The sequence below is a fragment of the Rousettus aegyptiacus genome, unplaced genomic scaffold, assembly GCF_014176215.1.
Source record: "Rousettus aegyptiacus isolate mRouAeg1 unplaced genomic scaffold, mRouAeg1.p scaffold_m13_p_2, whole genome shotgun sequence".
NCBI classification, from domain to species: Eukaryota; Metazoa; Chordata; class Mammalia; order Chiroptera; family Pteropodidae; genus Rousettus; species Rousettus aegyptiacus.
In genome coordinates, this window is record NW_023416295.1 from 142,207,035 (window position 1) to 142,227,745 (window position 20,711).

At 32.7% G+C, this 20,711-nt stretch overlaps 1 protein-coding gene and 1 pseudogene across 13 annotated transcripts in view; one reads left to right on the plus strand and one right to left on the minus strand.

Annotated features, from left to right (window-relative positions):
• Nucleotides 1–20,711, minus strand: part of CCDC91 (coiled-coil domain containing 91) — a 263,463-nt gene that overhangs the window by 193,320 nt on the left and 49,432 nt on the right. For all 13 annotated transcript variants that reach the window (XM_036236754.1, XM_036236752.1, XM_036236744.1 and 10 more), the window contains one exon: nucleotides 19,875–19,953. In XM_036236754.1, the coding sequence (XP_036092647.1) occupies nucleotides 19,875–19,953 (79 nt within the window). The remainder of the gene's footprint in view (nucleotides 1–19,874; nucleotides 19,954–20,711) is intronic.
• On the plus strand, nucleotides 14,677–14,792 carry LOC118613961 (annotated as a pseudogene).

Below are 20,711 nucleotides of genomic sequence, written 5' to 3' on the forward strand. Positions count from 1 at the left end.
TGAATACAAAAAATGTGGGACATATGTTACATAATATATTACATAATATTATAACATACATATTATGTATTATATATGATACATTATACATATTGTTAAATATTATATTATATATTACATATATTATTCAGCCATAAAAAGAAGAAAATCTTGCCATTTGTGACAACATGGTTGCATCTTGAGGCCACTATACTAAGTGAAATGAGACAGAGAAAGATAAATACCATATAATCTCATATGTGGAATAAAACAAACAAACAAACAAACAAACAAACAAAGATACTAGCTCACAGATACAAAGAACAGATTGGTGGTTGCCAGAGGTAGAGGGTGGGTGTGGATGAAATTGGTGAACAGGGTCAAAAGATACAAATGCCCAGTTATAAAATTATTAAGTCATGGGAATATAATAATACTGTATTTCACATTTGAAAGTTACTAAGAGAGTAAATTTTTATAGTTCTCATTACAAGAAAAAAACAACTGTAACTATGTATGGTGAAGGATGTTCACTAGAATACTTGTGATTATTTTGCAATATTTACAAATATTGGATCATTACTTTGTACACATGGAACTTGAATAATGTGCTGCACATAATAGGCATTTAATAAACTAATCTACTCCTGAAAATTTATTTATACATTTCTTAGATTATTTTAAAACCTGAATATTTGAAATATAAGATAATCTCCCTAAAGGTCAAATTTGACTCTCATAGAGATATAAAGGAATACATGTGAAAGATTTTATTCTATTCAAACAATGAGGAAACCAGGTAAATGTTATAACCAATTCAAAGGAAAAGTCAAAATAGCATTAATTTATGGGGACTAAACAATACTAAAATAAATTGCAATTGGAAGTGAAACATGTTTCAAAAGAAGAGAAGAAAATAATCAAAACTCAAGTAGACATCACAGAATTTAGATGTCTATCAGTAACCTTAAATATATAGAAAGCTATAAAATATAAAATAATTCAAAAATAATGAAGAGCCAGAATCAGAAAAACTTGAAACTTCTGCTGAATTTAGACAATGCGTAGTTTTCATTAAAAAACAATTTTTACTCCATAAATGAAAAGAATAGCTCAAATTTCTGGTAAGCTGAAGAAAAGAGAAAGAACTGTCATCGACTGAATATATATACATCGCACCAGGTATTGTGCAAAATATTTTTCTGTGTGTCAACTGATTCAATCCTTACAATAACAACCATTTTATAAATGAAGAAACTAAGATTTTAGGCTTAACTATTATATTCATGATCTTACAGCTAGAAGATTGTCAGTCATAATCAGAATTCATGTCTGTTTGACTCCAAAGCTTCTCCACTCCGCAATGACTAAAAATGCAAGTTAAAATCATGTAGGATTTTGTATTTGTGTGTGTGTGAGAGAGAGTGTGTGTTTTCTATTATGTAAACAAACAATGAAAAATACAAAACAAGGAAACAAAATGTAGACCACCTAATAATAAAAACATCAAGTAAAAATAAAAGATGAAAACTTCAGAATAATTTAATGAAACTAACTTTCTCAGTTAAGTGTGCATTTCAATGATACCAACAAGTTACTTCTGTTGTTAAAAAACCTAAAAAGAAAGAAAAACATGCCTAGCTAGCATATATACAGTAATTTAACAATGCCAATTAAAAAAATAAAGTAAAACCATTAGTCCTCAAATGAACTTCAATGTATCCTACTGCCAATGGAAAGCAAAACTAATGAAGTAAAACAAAAGGCCACTTCTGCTCTTCCAGTTAATCAAATGGCAAAGGAAATCTAGGTATAGTGTGTGAATATTAGCAAAACATAATACACAATTATTTCTTCTTTCCCCTTTCTTTAAACCTTCAATATAAAGTTTACCACAATTTCCTCTCTAAGCTACGGAGATTATTTTCTATTCTCTCTTTCTTCTAAGTAAACTTGAAGTTAAACTTCTTTTCCCTGTTATCAAAATAAAAAATAGAAGTATCAATAAAAATGTCTGATAGCAACATACTGACAGGTATCGGTAGATTACAACATAACTTCCATTTGCCAGAAGCTGACTCTGACTTACACAAGAGTATTACTTTTTACAAACGGTACTCTTCACTTTAGAGCCTTGGGGATATTTTGCCCACATTTATGTCTGAAGCATCTATACTACCCAAATAGAGTGCTACATTTAAGCATTCTCATCAAAGTAAAGCAGCAACTACAGGACTATATATATAATACATTTATGTGGCTTTGTACACTTTATAATCATAACGTTTTTCAACACCAACAAACCAGCCTACTTTTTTTTTTAATCAATATGATGAAAATACCATTCTTAAAAAAATTTAAGTCAGCATACCAACATATTCTTAGAACTAGATATGTAAAGCCATATACCAATCAACCCAAAGCAGGGACTCAAAAGCAAAATTTGAGTGTGCTACATATCATAAAACTCTTAACTTTACTGGATGTCATTATGTACTCTTTCCCAAAAATTTAAAAGCAGCTATTAGAAACCTAATAGCTAATAGCAGCTATTAGACAACTAAAATCCTAGAATTACCTCCAAAAAATTTTATATGCCCAAATCCAGAAGTTGGTAGTTTGAATAAAGTTCTATGACCATTATATTCATTAAACTTAATGAACCACATGGCTGAAGTAAATTGAAAGAGGTGTGCAACTTGCAGTTCTCAAAGTAAAAATTCAACTAAGGAATTAGACTTCATCTAAAGAATGTTTGTCACAAAAATGTGCAATAAAATGCCAAAGCTATACTTCTTGGACGCATAAAAGACTAAAATAAACAAAAAAAAATAAAAAATTTAATAAGTAACACCAATACTGAAAAACACTATGCTTTAAAAAACAAAACAAAACAAACTCATGAATGGGTGCGAAGCCTTACAAATTGTTCATTTAAGGGAAATATCAGCCTGAGGTTTAAAATATTCAGTATTCAACGCACCAAAAAAAAAAAAAAGTGATAGTCAACTGCACTGTGATCCTACGTCTACAATTAACAAAAAATAAAACACAAGTGACTTACATTGCCTTGATGAAAACTTATTTGATTGTCTATGAAGGTACAATTTAGAAAAGAAAAAAAAGGTTGAGATCAGAGGGACATCAATACCTCAAATATATGTTTACTTCCTCATTGTACCCTGTAAGGAAACTCAAGCCACTCCTCAAGAGAAAACATAGAATAGCAAGGAAAAACTGAACTTTAATAGTCACATCCTAGTTCTACACTTAAAACTCAATAACTTAGGACAAGTTACTGGACTTTCACTTCTTTATTTGAAAAATGAACAAAATAACACTATTGTCCTCAAAAAAATTTATGATAACCAAATAATATAACGACTGGAGAACTGCTTTAAAAATAAGAATAATCACATGAGTGATCTAAACATACAAATATACAAAATCTCTAAATAAAACTATTCCAAAGACAGAAAGATTGAAGTAGAAAATATTAATTTTTCTAGGTAACATAAAGAAATAATACAATTAGAAAAAATATTGTTTAGCCACTCCAGAAACTTAAAAGGAAAGACATACAGACAAATATTGGCAGAGTTCATCTAAATATTATCCAAGGAAAAAAGACACAAGCCAGCATTTTAAATTATTTCTGTCCTTTTGGCAAATCCATTTCTATAATGTGAAAAAAAACATGCTATCTCACCATGATGTCATTAAAATCAATTTATTTAACTCTATTCTAATTCCAAGTTCACCACACCTCTTTTGATCATAATGTAGTTGACCATTTATTCTGTCTATAGGAAGAGAATGGATTCTGAATATTCCATTCTCTGGCAGAGAAATTCATCACTATAAGTTAATAAACTGACATTCTGTTTTTATATTTAAATTTCATAAATTTAGTTTGTCTCTGAGAGATGAATCTAATCTCAATATATTAACAAAATTAGTTTACTGAGTCTGCAAGGACCAATTCCCAAAACTGAACAGAGGCAAATTTAATAAGGAAATGACTGTCCATCTCTAAGGCCTCTTTGGAGAAAGTACCCTAGACTTCTCACCTGGTTACAACAAACCAGTGTCTGTAACTAAAACAGCATAAAGAAGAAATTTTACATTTTAACAGTTAATGAGGTCTAAAAAATTCAAATGTCTTACCTATATCATTCTACTAAACAGTTACAGATTAAGACTACAATGGACCTTTTCTAATTCCTAATAACAGTCGTTTCTACCCATTATCCATAATATAATACTACTTGGAGGAATATTCCTTGAAACTTTTCAAGTTCATGAAAACAGAGTTATATTTCAGAGATAAAAAGTCCTTCTTTAGGAGCTATTTATAGGAGATAGTTAATATATAGTATTCCACAGAGTAATGAAAAGACCAGATCCCCTCCACCCAAAAAAACATTTTAGAGTAAATAACAAACTTTTATTTCTATTTAATCCCCACTGCTGACCATGAATAAAACTGTGCTACTTTAATCCTAACATAGAGAATTCAAAAAAACTAAGTAAAGCCTAGCCATGTTTATGGAGATGGAGAAGGATAGGCTGACATTCACTATTTCTATAAATAAATATTAAATTCAAAAATGTACATATCACAAAGGGTGAAAGCAGGGAGTGTCAGAAAGTCCAGAAAACCTAACTGAATCAGACAGCCTCAAAGTTTTCTGCATACACTAAATTTTTTATCAAGAAAACAGTTTATTTGTACTGCAACAAATATGTGCCTAGAAAATACCCTAAAATACCCTAAAATTTGAGAGAAACGTCTGTCTCAGAAATAAATTTTCTGCTACCCGGAAAGTTTGAGAAACTTCTGTTAGTCAATTTAGGTTTATGAGCAGAGATGACCTATGTATTAAAGCATCAATCACCATGGTAGCTGTTTTGAGAACAGATTGCTGTGGACAAGAGTAGAAAATATGAGATCTATTCAGTATGCCTTTTCAGCAATCCAGTCAAGAGATGATGATGGCTCAAACCAAGATGGCGAGAGTGGAAAAATAAAAAGTGACAAAATACTGTATATATTTTGAAAGTACAGGTACCAAGACTCCCTGGCAGATTGGATACAGGGTATGAGAAAGAAAAAAAAAAAAAAACAAGAATCAAGGATGATTCCAATATTTTGATTAAGTAATAATGGAAGGATAGAGTTGCCAACAACTAAGATGGGGAAGGCTGCTGGTGGAGAAGGTTAGGGGCAGAAAAGTTCATATCTGAACTTTGCAATGCTCACAAGAGGGTCTTTCATTTCCAACTAGAAACTTGGACTCTTTAAAACTATCCTAGACCACAAGGGGCATCAGATTCATTTACAAAATATGGGATAGAAACAAAGCACACAAGCAATGTCAAAAGTTTCTCTTTCACAAGTCCTTGTAGCAATAAAGGGGCTAGTCTCTGCCATCAACCCAAGTCACAACTGATATGCAAGCAGACAAGGTCTTCGCAGGTGTTGGTGAGACCCACCTTGGCTTAGAAGCCTGCCATATGTTCCACAAAAGTCACTATCTCTTCAAACAACCTAGGCAAAGCTACCATGGTCTCAAAACACACATTCAGTTACCAGTTTTAACACACTTTACTAAACTCCAAAACTATGGCTTCCAAAGAGGCATATACAACTAATTCACAGAGCTTCTAGACAAGACAGAATTTATCAGGGTCATTTTTTCATCCATAAGCGCTGCTGCCTTGTAACAAGGACGGCATTCTACTTGATCATGTTTTGAAGGGAAGACAGCCAGAAAGTTAATCCAATGTCAAATAACCCAACATGTCCTTTGAAGAAACTATTTATAGGAGGAGTTAACATATACTATTTCATAGATAGTAGTACAAACAACAGGCCAAAAAAAAAAAAAAAGGACATGTTGATTTTGAATATCTAATAGACATCCAAATGAAAATAGTGGGAAATCTATAGACTATAAGAATCTAAAGAGGCTAGAGACTTAAATCTACTCACAACAGTATTCCTAGAGGAAATAAACAATTGACATGCAGCTTCCTTGACTACTAAAATGGAGGTTGTCAAAATGTGCCTCCTTTAAAGTCTCTATCCTATATACAACAAAGAGTATATTTTACCCTAGAGAGACATATCTTTACTAATAAACAGTAATTCCATGAAACAATAATGTACCATATAAGTATATTTCAAATTTAAAATCTAAGCAAAAGTGGCAATAAAGATGATATTCTGTTATTTCAAGTTTTAGAGTTATAAGCAACTCAAAATAATCTTATAGATTAGTAAAGTTATCAATAATTCTACAATAATTCTTTCATATATTTCAGCTTCTATGGTGAATAGCATGATTATCTCATAGTTCTCTTTAAATCACATTAGATTTAATTTGGAATTTAAAAAACTCGTTACAAGGATAGGATGCTAAAAATTATCTAAGACAGAAAAAAAAAAAAACCTAATGGTAGTATATAAGGCTTTCTTCAATTCATTGTAAATATTCTCAATAAAGTTATTTTTCATTGTCTTAGTTATCTCTTACTTGGCTATACATACATTTTAAGTTTTAAATTATGATATTCAGATGGTTCTTACTGTATCTTAAAACATAGCTTCTAATTAAAAGGTTTACAACTCCTTTCCATACATACATATCCAGCATAAAGCTAGGTTTTATATGTTTATCCAGTCTGACAATCAGTGTCTTTGAATTGGAACACTTAGTCCATTTATATTTTAATGTAATTACTGAGGTACATATATGGCACTTTTTCTCCATCATCTTAGTTTTGGTTTTCTATTCATACTGCCATTCTGTTTCTTTTTCATTTTTTTTACCTTTTGGAATTGATTTTCTTGTTTCCTATTTCCTATGCTCTATCAGTTTGGAAGTTAAATACACTAGTCCTCTTCTTTTGGTAGTTTTCCTAGAAATTTTAACAAGCATTCTTAATTTATTAAAGACTGAAGCAAATCAGTATCTTTATTCTCCTCTTGAAAAATACAATGACTGTGGAACATTTAAACTTGAATAATTTCCTCTTTGGTTATTATGCTATTGTAGTCCAGTATTTTTTACATATATATTCCTAAAATCTGCATATATATTTATATAGTTAAATATGTATTTAACTCCACAAGGCATTGCTATTATTATCTTTTATACAGATAAAGTATATTGGACTACCTGCATAGTTACTACTTTTTTTCTTTATTTCTTCTTGCAACTGGGACTCTTCATCACAAATCTTTTTCCTTCTGCTGGATGTTCATCTTTGAGAATTTTCCAGAAAGAGAGGGTCATTGTTGGCAAACTCACTATAATTGTTTGAAAGTGCTTATCCTTGTTCTTTTTAATTTTTTTTATTTTTCCATTACAGTTGATATTCAATATTATATTCATTTCAGGTGTCCAGCATAGTGGTTAGATATTTCTATCACTTATGAAATGATCCTCACCCCCGAAAAGTCTAGTACCCACCTGGCACCATAGATAATCATTGCAATATCACTGACTATATTCCCTCTGCTGTACTTTACATCCCTGTGACTTTTGAAACTGCCAATTTATACTTCTTAATCTCTTTACCTTCAGTAGACAATTAAATAAAGACGTGTATACTAATCATCAGAGAAATGCAAATTAAAACCACAATGAGATATCACCCTCACACCTGTCAGAATGGCTATCATGAATAAATCAAAAAATAACAAGTGTTGGTGAGGATGTGGAGAAAAGGGAACCCTCATACACTGTTGGTAGGATTGCAAATTGGTACAGTCACTATGGAATTAGCCTAGAGGTTCTTCAAAAAATTAAAAATAGATCTACCTTTTGACCCAGCAATTGCAATTCTGGGTATTTATCCAGAGAAAACCAAAGCAATAATACATAAAGATCTATGCATCTCTATGTTCTTGGCAGCGCTATTCATAATAGCCAAGATTGGAAGCAACCTAATGCTGATTGGTTAAAGACGATAGGATACAGAAGCTATAACTCTGAATACCTATATTTCAAAAGAAAGGTAAAAGTTAAAGAGAGAAAGATCAAAATGTTTTACATTAGGAAAAATACAAGAATAAACCCAACAAAATAGAGCAAGTAACAATCATCAAAGAGAAATTAATAAACCAGAAAACCAAAATAAAATTAGAGTGTCGACATTGACTGAAGTTAGTATTTGGAAAGCAAAAAGATCAATATCCTCTCTGCTGCAAAGCTTTGAGGTCTTTCACATAAGTCTTGCCTTCCTAAACATTATAGTCCTTTGCCGTGTGTACCCCTATGTGGACTCGGGCAGTGGTCCGATATCCTTCCTGGCTATAATGCAGTGCCCACCTCACTCTCTCTGTTCACAATGACACCTGTATCTACCTCAAAAAATCCTAGTTATAATTCATTATCTATAATTATTTAATTTCTGTGCATCTTTCTAGTTTATAAGACTCATGAAGGCAGATATCTTGTATGTCAAGAGTTTAGCTAAGCTACTCCATGGTTTTGCTGCCTGAGCATCCATTTTGTTTGGCCAAGTGGTCTGCAGAGACCTTAAACTGACACTAGCCCTCTCGTGCAAGTACACTCCTTATATAACAGCTTATAGAGTCACAAGAAAATATGATATGACTTTTCCAACAGCCCTTGAGATCAACAATCTCTCCCTGCCTCCCAGGGCCTTCCCCCTCTGCATCCCTTAGATAAAATAATATCCCCATGGAGCTTACAAAAACCTAGCTCTTTTGGTTTGAATTGATTAATCTAGCTTTAGCCCAGGAACCTTAAAGCACTCCCCAGGGACCCTAATAAAGGCATGTGTCCCAGGTCCTGTCTCTCTGTCTGCACTCTGCCTTGACTTCCCCATGTGGTACTTTCTTCAAGACCTGTGAATTATAAACTTCTGTATTTCAATTTTCTTGCAGTCTGCAGTTGAAATGCAACTATCTGGCAGCCTACCATGCTCCACTTAACAAATGTTAATTTAACAAATTCATAGCATTGTCTATCTTGTTGTTTTCCATTATTCCCCCTGTACTCAATACATAACTAATGCTTATTGAAAAGGGAGGGGGAAAAAAAAAAAAGAGAAGGTAGAAAATAAAGAGTCTTACCCCCTGGCTTCAAACAGGATCATAACCAATGTGCGGGGTAATCTATCTTCAACTTTCAGGAGAAATAAAATGCATAAATCTCATCAAACATTCCATCAAAACTAAGTATTTGTGTTTAGATCAAAAGACCAAGGATTTAAAATAATATAAGAATGTCCCTTTAGGAAGCTAATGGATTAATAAGTTCAATAAATGTTTACCTGTTGGATAAATGAACAAATATATCACCAAAATTTTCCTTTGTTTTACTTGCTATGTGTCCCTAAATGTTAAGCAGATGGTTGAAGAAGAAAAGTAACAGTTGATTTAGTTGGCTAAATTTAGTTGGGTTTCATAATAACCAAACTATATGTAATACTTGATTGCAGTGTTTTGCCAACTCTGTGATGTCTGCCAAACTGAATTAAAGTTTCCATCTAAATTAGCTGAATCACCTTTTACCCACTTCCTTTATCCTGACCTCAGACCTGACAAATACAAAATGATCAAATCCTTTATATCAAGCAAACTTTCTACAGGATTAAGATTTGGTAAAAACTCCACTATTTCTTCACAGTTCTAAAGTATATCCTGAAGTATCTTTCTGTTACAATTTCTAAATACTTTAGGTGGTCTCTGTGTTGTTTATCCTAAAATACTTGTCCATTATTACAGGTACTTTATCCAAACCAATCCATCTAAGGAGGTCCACCACAATAAGATATTACTTCACACCTGTCAGAGTAGCTATCATCAATAAATCAACAAGTGCTGGTGAGCATGTAAAGAAAAGGGAATCCTCATGAACTATTGGCAGAATTATAAATGAGTATAGCCACTATGGAAACAGTATGGAGATTCCTCAGAAAATTAAAAATAGAGCTACCATACAATCTAGCAATCCCACTTGAGTCTTATCTGAACAAAAACAAAAACAATATTTCCAAAAGAGAAATGTGTCCCTGTGCTTACTGTAGCATTACTAGTAACAACCGACAATAAATGAATGGACAGAGAAGATGGAATATCGTTCAGCAATAAAAAGATAAAATCTTGCCATTTGCAACAACATGGATGGATCTAGAAGGTATGATGCTAAGTGAAATAAGTCAAAGACAAAGACCATATGATCCTCTTAAACGTGAAAACTAAAAAATAATAATAATAAATAAATAAACAAAATAGAAACAGGCCCATAGATATAGAAAACAAGCTAATGGTTGCCAAAGGGGTGGGGGTGGGGAATGGGAATTTTAAAAAATTCCAGGACTCCAAAGGGAGGCTGACTTAGTAGATTTCAAGGATTCCAACACTAGAATCTGAATTATAAAACAGTTTATCACCTAAGACCTCATATTGATTCCTTAAAGATAGTGTGAGGACAGTATATATGTTCATGATTCTTTCTTGTTGTTATGTGTAACTGTAGATTGTTAATTTTCCAAGTGTATAGTGTTTTATTATATAAATATGCCCCAAAATATTAAACTTTTTACTTTTGATGGACAGTTGGGTTGTTTCTAGTTTAGGATTATTCTAAACAATGTTGCAATAAACATTATTTGATACATTAAAAAATACAATGTGACAACTAAAGACCATGTCAACCTATCATGCTACCACTAATTTGCCCAGGATCAGCTAAAAAGACTATTTTCAATGTACTCATAAAATTACCATCACATTCAATGTAATCAATAGTTCTTATGTGTGACCATGTAAATGTGAAATCTAACATTATTTAGAGTTAGAGAGCATGTTTGCCCCATAGTTACATTAATAAAGTCAGTAAGTGAACTATTTGGTAATTTCTATTGATCTTTCTAGTATGTCACAGAAACATAAATTATCATGTAAATTAAAATAGTGTCGCTGAACGTCGATATAAGAACATTCACTGTAGGGGTGTTTGTAAGCAACAAGAAACTAGGAGGGAAATAATTGGTTACATGAAAAACGGTACATCCATGTGAAAGAGTACTATGCAAGCACTAAAATGAATTTCAAAGTTCTCTAAGTACTCCTGCAGAAATAGCTCTTATTGTGGGAGAAAAAGAGCAAGAGTTATTAGTAGGTATGTATAATATGTGACATATGTGTAAAAACAAAGCAAAAAAAAAAGGATACATGCACATTTTTATGTGCCTGGAAGATATCTGAGGGGTTACAAAAGAAAATATAAAACAAGTTAAATCGAGAAAGTGCAAACAGGGGACTAAGATAAAAAACACTTTCATTTTACCTTATTAATATTTCTCTTTTCTTTCATGCCTTTTGTACTATATATGTGTGTCTGCCTGTCTGTCAAAAACAATAAAAATTATTTTCTGAGGCCAAACATAATTCAGAGAGATAACTATGTAGAAATTTATATATTGGTATATGAACACTGGGCAATGATTTCTACTGTTACTGAAACAAGTAGATCCTAAGATTTATTTTTTGGCTAAATCAGGATCATGATGATAGAGCACGATGTTCATCTTATAAAAAAATGATTAGCAGCCAACATTTCATTTTTTAGTAATATGAAAAAAATACCTGCAAAGCCGTTTTAAAATTGTTTTATCTTTATCTTTTAAAATGTATTCTATAGTATCCTAAAATCAAAACCACTTTTTATAAAGCAAGTTCAGAATTAAAGGTTGTAGTATAAAATACTATAAGAAAAATCAGTTTAAACAGTAACTGATAATAATTAAAAATATAGAAGAGGACCAAGTGTGTCTTCAATATTATAGTCCTTCACATTAGTATTTGTGTTCTACATTTACAGCTATGTTTTCAGAGAAAAGATGTAATTTATTAGAATAGTACTGTGAGAGTTGAACCATGCAGTTGAAATCAGGTACCATAATTCACCTGATGGAAGCTACTCATATTACAGACATTATAACCAGAAAATAAATGTTAAAACAAACTTAGATCTCAAAATCTGGAAGAACACTTAGATATCATCTAGTCCTTCAATTTATAGATTAAATAATTGAGTTTCAGAGAAGTTACAGCTAGTTGAAGGCAAAGGCAGAACTCTTTACACCAGAGATATTTAATTCTAAACACTATAAACCTTATCTTCAAAGTCATAACAAAAATCATTGATGTATTTCCTGTTATATGCATTAATGAAGACAGCAACTGACATAAATTACTGAAAAATCCACATAAAGACTAATACTAACATATGCACGGTAATAACTCACAGCTTTATAGAAGCTATCAGCCTAGTCGCCATTTATAAAATCTGGCTCCAGAAAAAAACAAAGAAAAGTTAATAACCTGGGAGTTAAGAAAAAAAAAAAAATACCAGAAGTAGCAAAAAGAAGCTATCTGGCAATCTTCTATCAAATAATTGGTATAAAGATATTATAAAATTATTCTACAAGGGAAATCCAGTTTATGTGCTGGCAAATATGTCTAATATGGATACAAAGTACAAACATTGGAAAAATTTTAAACAGTCGTATAGGTATATACTGCCTTCCAGCATGTGACTATGTAATAACTCACCTTAAAATTTTATCTCAAATATAGAACAGAATAAAATTCAGTTAATGTTTATTATTCTTCATATTAATCTAAAAAAGAATATCAAAACTTTTTCTCAAACAAAAATGTGTAGACTCAGGTTCTGAATTCTTGTAGATGTGTAACACAGATTCTACTGGAAAAACAGTGTTAGCAAGGAGAGTAATGGGATATTAATAAAATGACCGATTTGTTGTCCTAGGTTTTCCTGGCCAGGAGAACGGAGAATGGAAAAACTGAACCATGAAATCAAAAAGGCATCTGTCTTCCAGGTTTCTCTCTGCCAATGTCTTGAGAAAAATGTTTGAACTTTCCTGTTGGCTTTGTATGCAAATAGCTCCAGATGCAAAGTGAACCACATCTAAGTTATTTGGTTCAACATCTGCTGGTCCAATTCCCATTATTCCTTCTAAAGGGTTGGCTTGTGACAGACAGTTTAGTTTGCCTTCTATATAAGCTGTTTTGAACGAGCTAATTTGGATTAAAGTATCTATCTGGACCACTTGTTTTTCCCTTTGATGGTCAATGCATTCTAATGTGGTCTGTGTAGTGCTACGAGGAACTTAAAAACATATTGGAAAGGACAGTATTCAAGGTTTTGCCTCCCACCTCGCCTTCAGGACAATTTACATTTATACAGTTAAAAGCAAAAAGTGAACAGTCATTTGCCTCTAAAACAGCACCACCCACATTGTACACAATGGCAACAAGACAACACTTTCTGACTTCATATTTTTCACGCAACCTCTAGCAAAGATTTGAAGATAAAGTTATTGAAAAAAGTGTTTGCCAATATTAGTACATTTCATGAAACATCCATCATTTGCAACAATTTTCATATGGCATCACTGAAATCAGAATAAGACACACAGCACGTGGTATGTGGTATCTGATACCACAGTATACTTTTAAACATGTGATAATGAGCAAATCAGTAAATGAATGAATGAACACAATTTTTTAAATCTTTTTCTCTTTTTTTTTATTAAATGTATTGGGGTGACATAGGTTCACAAAATTATATAGGTTTCAAGTGTACAATTCTATAATACATCATCTATTACATGCTGTGTTCACCACACAAAGTCAAATCTTCCGTCATCATATATTTGAACCCCTTTACCCATTTCTACCTCTCCCTCCCTCTCTTTCCATCCAGCAACCAATAAATCATTTCTGTGTTTGAGTTTCTGTTTGTCTTGTTGGTTTGTTGCTTTGTTTTATATCCCACATATGACTAAAATCATATGGTTCCTGACTTTTTCCATCTGACTTATTTTGCTTAGCCATGATAATCTCAAGATCCATCTATCTTGTTGCAAATGGCAATATTTCATCTTTTCTTGTGGCTGATAGTATTCCACAGTATATATGTTTCACATCTTCTTTATCCAATCATCTATCGAAGGACACTTCGGTTGTTTTCATGTCTTGGCCACCATGAATAATGCTGCAATGAACACAAGGGTACATATATCTTTATAGATAAATGTTTTCAAATTTCTGGGGTAGATACCCAAAAGACGGATTGCTGTGTCACATGAACAAACACGGTAAAAATTAATTTAAATAAATCCCATGGATTCTGAAACTTTGGGTCTGCTGTAATCAGGAAACAATCAGAAATATACTGAAGTCAAACCAAGACTAACGGTATAATGATCTTAAAACTTGGAAGGTCAGGAAAGATAAAGTCTTTCCCTCAAAAGGGAATGACAGGGAAGAGAATTTGCACCAGGAAATAAAAGTAGAGAACGGGGAAGAAATCAGAATATCTATCTCTCTCCATATATATGTCTATATTCTGATACACACACACACACACACACACACATATACACACACACACACATATATATGTATATATACACGCATATATTTGCATTTATATGTATATACATGTATGTGTATATATCAAAAGATAGACATTCATTTTGAAGTTAGTTTACCAAAAAGTAGAGCATTATAAGTCCCATAATAAATTTACAAAAGAGGATGTGGTTCCATAGTGTAGCAGTTAGCATGTCTGCTTTACACGCAGAAGGTCCTGGGTTCATGCCCCAATAGAGCCATGGTTGGTGGTTTATGGCCATGCTACCCTGAACAAGCCCAATGTCTGATCTTGGAAGCTAAGCAGGGTCGGGCCTGGTTAGTACTTGGATGGAAGACCACCTAGGAAGACCAGGTGCTGTAGGCATAAATAATAATTTTTAAAAAATTATAAAACAGTGAACTGTTTGACAATGATGTCAAAAAAAAAAAAAAGGATTTCTTAGCCAAAAAAAAAAATTCTAAAACATACAGTTCCATGAGTAGCTAATTCAAAAACATTCTGATATTATATGCTATGCAAAACGTGTAATGATTTTCCTTTGGAAAAATGTTTAGAAAAAAAAGTTTTTTAAAAGGGGCAGTTAAAAGAAATGGATACTATTATTATTGCTTCTAGACCCCCTAATATTGTGAACTAAAATTTAGTCTAGATTTTCCTGTGCTTTGGTGTTCCCTGCTAAAATGCAGTAGGATCAGGAAAGAAAATTAAAAAAAAAAAAAAAAAGAACAGTAAAATAGCAAAATAGCTATTCTCTCTTTCCAAGAATCTGTGACTACTCTTGTTAATCATTATTTCCAGATCATCTACATTGGGAATGACCAGGAAAGGTAACTGAGACCTAGAGGAAGTAGCTTCTTAGCCATCATTAAGTAATTAAGACTTCCAAAGTTATACTTTTTCTGGAAAATTTAGGTGTGCCTTCCTCCAACTTATAATTGAAAGACTATTTACCCAAAAGAATTTTAAAAATAAAAAATAATTACTTTAAAGTAAAACTGCTCTTCTAACAATCTAGAAACAGTTACTGAGTATTGTTTATTAATGAGGCACAATGATATCCTAGGTACTTAGGATTCAAAAAGGACTAAAACATAGTCTCTTCCCTCAAAGGCTTAGACAAAAATAGATGTAGAGATGGGAGTTGTACTGATAAAAATATATTTTAAAAATACAAATTAATACACTCATGTTCATAGCAGCATTATTTACAATAGCTGAAGGAAGGAACCCAAGTGTCCATTAACAAGATGAATGGATAAACAAAATGTGGTCTATACATATGGTATAATATTATTCAGTTAAAAAAAAACTAAGAAACTCTGTTACAAGTTACAACATGGATGAACTTTGATGACACTGCTAAATGAAATAAATCAGTCACAAAAATAGAAATATTATATGATTCTATTTATATGACATATCTAGAGTAATCATATTCATAGAAATAGAAAGTAGTGTGGTAGTTGCCAGGGGCTAAGGGGAGGAGAAAATGGTAGTTATTATTTCATGGTTATAGAGATTCAGTTTTATAAGATGAAAAAGTTCTAGAAATTGGTTGCACAAAAATGTGAATATACTGAACAGTGAACTGTACACTTAAAAATGGATAAAATCGTAAATTTTATGTTACATGCATTTTACCACAATTTAAAAAAAAATACTAATTGGCATAACCTAAGTGCCAAGCAAGTGGTGCAGGAGAAGAGACAGTAGTTAAGAAGAAGGAGCAGTTAAGACATGTGGAAGAAATTCAGTAAATACTCTATACCTTTTCTTAAAAGAAAAAAGACTCAAGTATGCAGATAGGAGATGAAGGAAGGTACCATACTCAAGAGCAATGGCAAAGAGACAGGAACAGATATCATCTAGGAACGCAATGTAGACCATAGTTTGACTACCCCACAGGCTTCAAACAGAACAGCCGTGGAGGACAAGCTAGAGGGTAAGGCTATGAAATAGGGAGAAGATGCTTCAATAGAGACAATTCTTCTCATTGAGTAGCTTTCACTGAAATAAATGATAGCCACACTTACTAATGATAGTAAGATAAGAGGAAAACTGGAAATTGAAAATTCCATAGATGCATCTCTTATTTACATACTACAACTCTATGATAATGGAAGTGGAGAGACACATTTTAAAAGTTAGATGCCATACCTTAACGAGATGTAGGCCAAGAGATAATAGTTTGTGTAAAGAACCAAAATGCACATCTCATTTGTTCTGACTGGCAAATTATTAATTTCATCATCGGTATTGCACATAAAACTAGTATTTTAAAAGGTCCCACTCTGTAAATGATGGTACTATCACAGTAAGATGCATGTCCTGAGGTAACTCGATTCATTGACAGTAAGCATTGCAGGCTACAAACACTTTTAAGAGACAGATTCATTATTCCAGTTGCTATTATGAAATCAACCTCCAACTAAGCGCCAATCCTGATGCAGGATAATCACCAGGCACACTAAGCCCACTATACTCTTTACTTAACAAAATCCTTTATCCTAACCCCAAGAATGAAAATCCTATTCTCCCTAAGTACTTTAAAAACTTAAACCAAATGTTTCTGAGCAATCTTCTACGATTTTAAGCTGTGCTAGAGCTTAATATTCATCTCTCTTAAAAATAGTTTTCACATATATTACAGACAGCTAGGATATAGATGGAGAAAAAGATAAAAGGAGAATATTAGTCTTTTCTTAAACTGAAAAGAATCTGCTTTAGATCTCTTAAAGTTTCCCATCTTCTCTGGTCTTTAGTATGGAAATGATTAAATTGCTATGCTAATTAGGTTGTTCACATCACTCTTGTCTAAACAACTTCCAGATACCTGAATCAGAGGCTGACTTTTCCAGCAGCCACAGGAAGACAAACATCTTCTACAAAGGAGAAAGATTGTTTTGGCTGAGCAAACACCTACCCTACCTTTAACTTTAGCTCTTGGCCAGGTTTGTTTTCCTCCACTTCTTTAAGTCACTATGGAAAATTAGAGAGCAGATTTCCTTCAAATCTATTCTTTTATTTAAGATAGTGAAGAAGAGACACTCTGTGTGTGTGTGTGTGTGTGTGTGTGTTTGCACGTGCACACTAGTGCATTAGAGGTATTGTTCCTGAATGCTCATTTAATTAGGCTTTGAGGACTAGACACACACACACACATACACACACACACACAAAGAGAGAGAAAAGTGTGACATAATATTCACTCTAGAAAAACAGGAACTAGATAATTTGCCCAAAACACACAATTCTTTAATGCACTGATACAATAATTAGAGGAAAATAGACTCAGTTCCTGCTGTCACATAAAGTAAAGAAGTGCAATTTGGCTTCAACTTCCAATCTACTGAAGCCATCTCCTTAAAAGCCACTGATAACTGTCTGTGGGTTTTCTCCCAGTCTCAAATTTCACTGACATCTCTATAGCCTCTGACCCCAGTGCCTACACCTTCTCTGAAATTTTCTACTGATGTCTGTGTTGCAGCACCAGCCCATACTCTCATCTCTCAAGTCTTCTTTTTCTTATTCCTGTTCCCTAAGTAGGGATAACCAGATTTCTCTATTTAACCCTATTCTCTCTACATACTGTTTCCCACAGCAATCTTCTACAACTTTGACTGCCATATCAGTGGAAAAACTCCCAAACCAAGAACCCCAACCTTGACCTTTCCCCTAAACATATGTCTTAAACACGTATGTTTAAGACAAACCCATTATGGCCTCACACTGTCCCACACTAACTCTTTTAAACTTTTTTCTTTCTGTTCATGGTAATACAATTCTTTTGGAACCAAGGCTTGAAACCTCAAAAGTCAGTTTTGATGCCTCTTTCACCCTGACATCCAGTCAGTCAGACAGTCCTGCTGATGTTTCTTTCGAAAAACAGAGTTACTGAAAAAGAACTGGGATGGAATTTGAAAGACTAGATTTTATTCCTTATTATATTTATCTGTATCAAACTCTAAAACTTTTATAAACCATCATTTCATCATCTATACAACAGTGGTGTTTCCCTACTTACTTTACAATAAATATCATATCCCAAATCTCCCTATTAATTTCCATTGTTACCTTAGTCTAGTCATTCATTCAGTTATTTATCCATTCATTCTTCTTTAATTAGTCTTTCAGTGAATTCTTTCACATATTTATAGAGAGCCAACTATACCCTCACCACTATGCTTGGCATTTAAGACGTAACGACAGGACAAACAGACATAGTGTCTAACCCAAAAAACTTACAGTGTAACATGAAAGTCAACACAGGTGCATACCGTTGTAAGTAGGTTCTCTGAGAAGCTTTCCAGAAAAAAAACGATTAAAGCAAGAAACAACACATAAACAAATAGGAATTAGTATGGTAAGGAAGTGGGGGAGGGTGGAAGTGGAAATCAAGGTGGAAAATTCCAGGCAAAGAAAACAATGTATATAATGCCCTCGAATAAGAATAAGCCTCCTAATTATGCTATATTCTCGCCCACATTTATTTATAGCTTTGTTCCATTTATTTTTCTCCCTTTAAAATCTTTCCCCATCCTCCCATCTCTGCCACTGAAAGCAAATGCATCCTTCAAAGTCCAGATCAACAATATAAACCCTGTTTCAAGAATAATATTTGGCTCCTAAAATGCATGAACCATTTGCTAAACAAATGGATGATGAAATCATTCTGCCCAAATCACAAATATGTATGCGCCTGCCCTATCTTCCCTTGAAATAAAGGACATATTCCGATAGTGCCAACTGTATAGCGAACACTGAGAAAATATTTGTAGGACAAATACCTCTAATAATTTAAGACTAAGCAGAGTTGTTAAAGAATATTTTCATCTTCTACCTCTGACCTTACAATGACTTGTCAGAACAAAAAGTCTAGAAACTCAAGATATTATTTAGACATAAATTATATTAGCACTCGGACTTCCAAAAATCTCTCAATAATGGAATTTATTTTTTATTTAATTTTTGGATGGCTTAATTTTAATTTTTAATATTTTTGAATGACTGTCCTATAAAAAATTCTAAATTTATATACCAGTAAAGATAAATACTGGTGGAGATAAATTATGAGATATTTATAGAATCTCTCATAAAATTTGAGAATATTTATAGACATAAAAAGAAAGTCTTTAATTAATGAACTGGACAACCTAAAAAGATTATTTAAACCGTGCCTTCCTAAAACTAAGACATATAAGGAAATGTATATTGTACTTTAATTGCATCTAATTTTCGTGTTATCATGTTTTGAATCATGCCTCAAGTCACCATTGCAGAATTTATTATGTGAGTCATAATTTGGTATAAAAAAAAATCTAGGTTAAATTTGGGTCATTTCATTTTTCAGATCCTAGAAGGTCACATGCAAAGACAGAGAGGACTTCAAAGAAAAGGCAAAAGTATTAAATAAGAAAAAAATTCCTAGTTATGGTATACCAGTACCTGTAGGAAAAGCAGCCCAAGGAATAGCAGGAGAGGTAGCTTGGTTTTCACCGCTTCCACCATCAAAAATCTCTGCAGCCTAGAAAATAAAGGCATAATTATTTTATATCTGAAAGGTAGAAATGTTACGTAAGCAATCAAACTTCCATTTCTACAAGCATATTCTTTGTAATACACCACACATTTTCAAATTCCCTCTGAATGCGTAATTGCTTTTCAGTCTTCATTGCTATCACCCCAGCATTACTTACCACCCGTTCTCCTGCTCTATGATCTTTAAGTAAAACGTTCCTTCCTTACTCAGATATATCTCCTGCCAAAAAAATTTTTATTTTACCTATCCTTAACCACATTTTCAGTTGTAAATTTTATGTCTAAGTACTCTAAACTAACTAACCACCTTTACCCATGTATATAAAAAAGAAGATCCTTTTTCTTTAAAATTCTTGGGAGCAAATCTTTTTCAATAATAGCATAAGACCTCATTAGAGATCAATCTAAAGAAATAGGATTCATCTAAATTCTTGAATAATCCACCAGCTGGATTTACTAGTATTCAATTTTTAGAATTCCTAAAGCTGACATTTTAAACTAACAAACCCTCCTGTTCAACACTTTTATGACTATGGGACAATTACTTAATGTTGAGATGTGGGTAAAGTGCAGTTTTCTGTCTCGTAAGCATGCAGGTCAAAGTAAAATTATTATAGAAAAAATATCACAATTTCGATTCACATTCTGCATTGAGTGTCAGCCAAGGAGAAGTTGGGGAAATCTACCACAGGGGCTAAGTGATATAGAGCACAGTAGCTACTCTCTACAAACTATGAAAAATGA